This window comes from Gavia stellata, chromosome 4, assembly GCF_030936135.1.
Source record: "Gavia stellata isolate bGavSte3 chromosome 4, bGavSte3.hap2, whole genome shotgun sequence".
Lineage (NCBI taxonomy): Eukaryota > Metazoa > Chordata > Aves > Gaviiformes > Gaviidae > Gavia > Gavia stellata.
Genome location: NC_082597.1, coordinates 48,598,509 through 48,603,550, shown reverse-complemented (window position 1 = coordinate 48,603,550; position 5,042 = coordinate 48,598,509). Strand labels below are relative to the sequence as shown.

The window sequence follows — 5,042 nt, the reverse complement described above, 5'->3', positions numbered from 1 at the left end:
AGAAGGTACCGCCTCCTTCGTCCAAGCATATTTCGCTGCCCGTTGGGGTTTTGTTTGAAAAAAGCACCAGAGCTAAGGTTCTGAAAGTCCAGTTTTTGAAAGAAAGCTACTGCTTTCAGGATAAGATTACGATTTGCCTCAGTGTTGACAGCTCTAACGTTTTCATGTGTATGTTCTGCCAGTATTAGGAGAGTGGAGGAGAAGCACGAGAGGTGAAAATGGCCGCAGTTGGGAACGACCGCTATTTCCATTTCCATGCCCCCTACGCACAGGTAACTGCTGTAGATTTTAGAGTGGTTTGTATCCTTGATTTTCTTGATATATCCGTGTTGAAAGGGAGGCTTGTTATGTAAACTTAGAAGCTGATATGCCACTCTGCCTGGGTCATGGCAGCATCTGTAGATCAAGGCTCTGGTGGTCGGAAGTCGTGTGAAGAGCTAATGATCATCTAAACTATAGACAATTTCTCCGGTGAACTCAGGCTCAGGCACTCAGGGAACACATACGTTAAAGATGGCGCAAAATCAGTTATTTAAAACAACGTCCTCCAAAATGGGTTTGTTCTTCAAAGAAGTAATTATATTCCACCTGGTGAAAATCCAGGGCTGGCTGTAGGGCTCTTCGTTATTGCATCCGTTCCAGCATTGGGGGAAACTCACTGAGAAATAACCGGCAACCTGGCATTTACAGCTCTCAGCTGGGATGTCGTTCACATCCAGGATATAAACCTGAGTGTATCTGTTCAGGGTAAAGATAACCTCAAACGTTCTAAAATATCAGAGCGTGGTCCCACAAAATCTTAGTCCTCTGCTCACTGCAGTGCACCGTGTATTAATCCATTTAGTCCATTTTCATGGTGATATTTACACTGTCTGAGAACTGTCTTCTCCTGCAGCAGAAGTACCGCAACATCTCCTGCTTCTGGGAAACACAACCCTCAGGCTGTGCGAGGATCAATTGCGCCTTCCATCATAGCAAGCCTCGTAATATAAATGGACTTTTTTTGCCACCTAGTAACAGTGAGTAAAAGTATTTTCTCAACAATTTGTTCGTTAGAGTGAGTAAAGACACGAAAATGCCCCTCCAGGGCTTACTTCCAGTGCTGACGTAATATATATTAAGGTCAAGAAATGTACCACGGCAAATCAATCATCAGGTCTGATTTGCTATCCCAGCAAGTTCGAGGCCAAGAAAGGAATTGCATTGGCAATTGTCTAGGGTCGCCGTATGGATTTGCTTAGCTGTCACGTTACGGATCTCCCTACCTATGAGTGACATGAGAGATGAAGTCACAAACGGCAGTTTAGGTTGCTAAGATCCATGGAGTGAAAACGTTGCTTTACTTGGGGATTTGCTAGAGTAAATCTCTCTAGTAGTGAAAATGGTTAGTAGGCAGGAAATCATTTAAGAGAAAGGAAAAGTAGTGTGTGCGGTGGGGGGAGGAGGTTGGTAGGGCCCCTAGTAGCCGTATCTGTTGATAGAGCACAACATGTTACATGGGTGAGACACCCCTTGTCTAGATATCATCCGATTCACGGGCCTTATCTCCAGAGCTGTGGACAGGTGTCGTAAGAGAAGTCCAGCAAGCCCTCGAGTCAGAAGCAAACACCTCGTGTTCCGGAAATTCCCCCCGGAAAAGGCAGCCTCTCATATCTGGGCATGTTGAGCCTAACTAGCCACCCAGGACCAAGGCAAGAACTTGAGTGCTGTTTCTATGAGTGCCCATACCGCTTTTAGTACAGTTCCCACATCCACAGCACCGGCCCCTGGCAGCTAGTGCTGTCGTACACACCACGTAGGCACGCTTTTGGGTGTGGTGTGAGTCAGAGACGCCGCCCAAGAGGCACTATGGACAAGGGCATCCTGTGTAAGAAAGAGCAGCGTCCAAAAATCAGAACGAGAAAATGGACCCAACCCTTTTCCTTGTTACTGCAATACGTACAAATTCACAAGCATAACAACCGGAATAAGAGAAAATGCCCATGCTTCATCTTCTTTCTTTAAAGCTGGGAAACATATCCAACCTCAGTATTTTCAATATAATGCACAGAATCCTGATTGTACCTAGAGTTGCAAATTGGTCAGCTTGAACAATACAGATAGACTCACCATTTTTCATCATTTTAATTTTCAGTCCGTTGCATTTCCCGGCTCTCAGAAAATGCTACCCCCGTACTGAAATAGTTTTGCTGCAAACGTCGTGGGTAGATATAAATTCCTAAGGAAAAGAATATCTTTGCTGATTTCCTTCTAATTAAGCGTAAATGATTTTCACAGAATCACAGAATCACTACGGTTGGAAAAGACCTGTAAGATCATCGAGTCCAACCTCGAGAAAAAAAAAAAAAAAAAACAAAACCACGCCACACAACAACAACAAGCCACAACCCACCCAACACCACACAGCACCATGTCCATCAAGCTACATCCCACAATGCCACATCCACACGCTCCTTGAATACCTCCAGGGAGGGTGACTCTACCACCTCCCTGGGCAGCCTATTCCAATGTTTCACTACTCTCTCAGTAAAGAACTTTTTCCTAATATCCAGCCTGAACCTCCCCTGGCGCAACTTGAGGCCATTTCCTCTAGTCCTGTCACTAGTCACTTGGGAGAAGAGACCAACAGCCACCTCTCTGCAACCCCCTTTCAGGTAGTTGTAGAGAGCGATAAGGTCTCCCCTCAGCCTCCTCTTCTCCAGACTGAACAACCCCAGCTCCCTCAGCCGCTCCTCATAAGACTTGTGTTCCAGACCCCTCACCAGCTTCGTCGCCCTTCTCTGGACACGCTCCAGCACCTCAATGTCTTTCTTGTAGTGAGGGGCCCAAAACTGAACACAGTATTCGAGGTGCGGCCTCACCAGCACCGAGTACAGAGGCATGATCACCTCCCTGCTCCTGCTGGCCACACCATTTCTGATACAAGCCAGGATGCCATTGGCCTTCTTGGCCACCTGGGCACACTGCTGGCTCATATTCAGCCGGGTGTCGATCAACACCCCCAGGTCCTTTTCTGCGGGGGAGCTTTCCAGCCACTCCTCCCCAAGCCTGTAGCGTTGCCTGGGGTTGTTGTGGCCAAAGTGTAGAACCCGGCACTTGGCCTTATTGAACTTCATCCAGTTGGCCTCAGCCCATCGATCCAGCCTGTCCAGGAACTTCATCTTCTTTCTCAAAATCTACAGTTTGTACTCAGTAAAGAGAGTTGTGATTCAGAAAATGTTGATAGAGAAAAATGTCTACAAGCTAAAAATGGGTAATCCTCTGCTTAGCACTGCTAAATTCTTCAAAATCGATGCCATGGGGAGTGATACAGGCCTGCCTATTATTCAGCATGTTTAAAATATTTTCACAGGTGGGGTCCTAAACTCATTTACTCACTTCAGCCCAGGTATTACTAATCACACGTTTCCCTATGTTGTAAGTATCTCTCTGTTTTCTCATACTTTCTGTAGTTGGAAGATGCTCGTTTGCCAACCTCCGCAGAAGGTGTTGCCTAAAAGGCACAATCAGTCTATTTAATGATTCCTTCAACGCCATAATGATTTCAAACCCATACCTGCTGGTCTGAACCTGGATTTCATGTTCTAGTTCCCTCCTTAAAAAAAATAAATTTGATGTTCTTTTCTGCAGATGTCCCATTGCAAGAGGGTGTCCAAGAAGGGATTCTACATCCAACCCTTCGTCAAGCATCATTCAGAAAGCGACAGAATATTTTACCACCAATTCACCCTCCACTGATTATAAATGTCAACAGCGAAGAGGATGAAGAGGACGATGAAGAGGAAGAGAACTGTAAACAGTTTTTTTCTTCCTTTTACAAGGAACTAGAATGGGTTTTTTCGACTCTTGCAATGTACTTCGCAACCGATTTATTATAATAACCATTACATTTTTAGAAGCGAGTTGTTGACAAGTTTTTGAAATAGTTTCCAGCTAATTCACATAGCTCTTTTTCATTTAATAGAGTTTAAAATGTGATCCACAATTCAGATGGACACCAAAGACCCTTCAAAATTTCTCAAAATTTGGGGACAAAACTACAAGTTTACAAGCTTAGGAGGTACTTCTAAGCTGTGACTGTATCTCCCTTGAGATGAGAGATTCCTAGGGAAGGAACCAATTGCCCGTTCCCAGCGAGGGAAAGTGAGAGAACGGCCTACTCTCACGCGTTCACTCCGCAAATTACCCCGCTAGTTCTCAGGCAGCCCCAAGTTGCTTTGCACCATCCCCCTGCCCTCCAGGTTGGCGGGCAGGGCTGCCTGTTCGTGGTTTCTAACTCGGTTTTAGGCTGAGTAAGCCACATTAATTTAAACAATGTAAAAAGTGATGTAATGCCAGCTCTGCCGGCAGACATTACAGGATAGTAACGTTGGGCAGAGGTTTCGTCACAAGCACTCCCTGATGACAGGTTTAATCAGAAGATTTCCTTTTGGGTGTAAATGATGGCTTATTTTGACAATGAGTCCTGAAGATGTTTCTGAATCATGTTAATTCCACAAGCATTTGCTTCTTAATATGTCTTGTAACTGCAATTCTTATTGCACTTGGAAACACCTACTGTTAAGGAATCACTTTTCTGTCCAGAAGCAGAGGTTGCAGTCAGAAAAAGCCAAATCGTGACCGAAATGAAATTCACTATGGTCTTTGATTATTAAGAATTGTTGCAGGTCTTTGTATAGCTATCTAGTAAAATCTTTTAAAAATATTTCCTACAGATGTTTCTAATCGGGTGCCTAAGACTGCTGAAGACATTCAAGAGGAAAGAGCAATAAAGGAAATATGCTATACATCTGGTAAATATGAAATTAGTCACTCCTCCCTCAACAGCAATGATGCCACTATAGTAAACGTTGGTTGGTTTTTTTTTCCCCTCCTCGTGAATGTTTAGGAGAGTATTACAGGATTCGGTACCCTCACAAACACCAATCAAGAAGAACTGTGTCTTCACCTCGGGAAAATGAGCTATCACCCTTGGAAGCTACCGAGCGAGACTTGCAGAAAGGCAAGTACTTTTCATCTTCTTGGACAACGTTTACCGCTTT

The 5,042-nt window shown here is 44.6% G+C and overlaps 1 protein-coding gene across 1 annotated transcript; it reads left to right on the top strand.

Moving 5' to 3' along the window:
• Nucleotides 1-218: 218 nt before the first annotated feature.
• On the top strand, nt 219-3,785 carry LOC132316884 (uncharacterized protein C12orf50 homolog; the record flags this gene model as incomplete). The annotated part of the gene is made up of 3 exons (XM_059816065.1): nt 219-272; nt 896-1,019; nt 3,631-3,785. Coding segments are annotated over exons 1-3 (333 nt in total), but the record flags the coding sequence as incomplete, so codon positions are not given.
• Nucleotides 3,786-5,042: the final 1,257 nt, after the last annotated feature.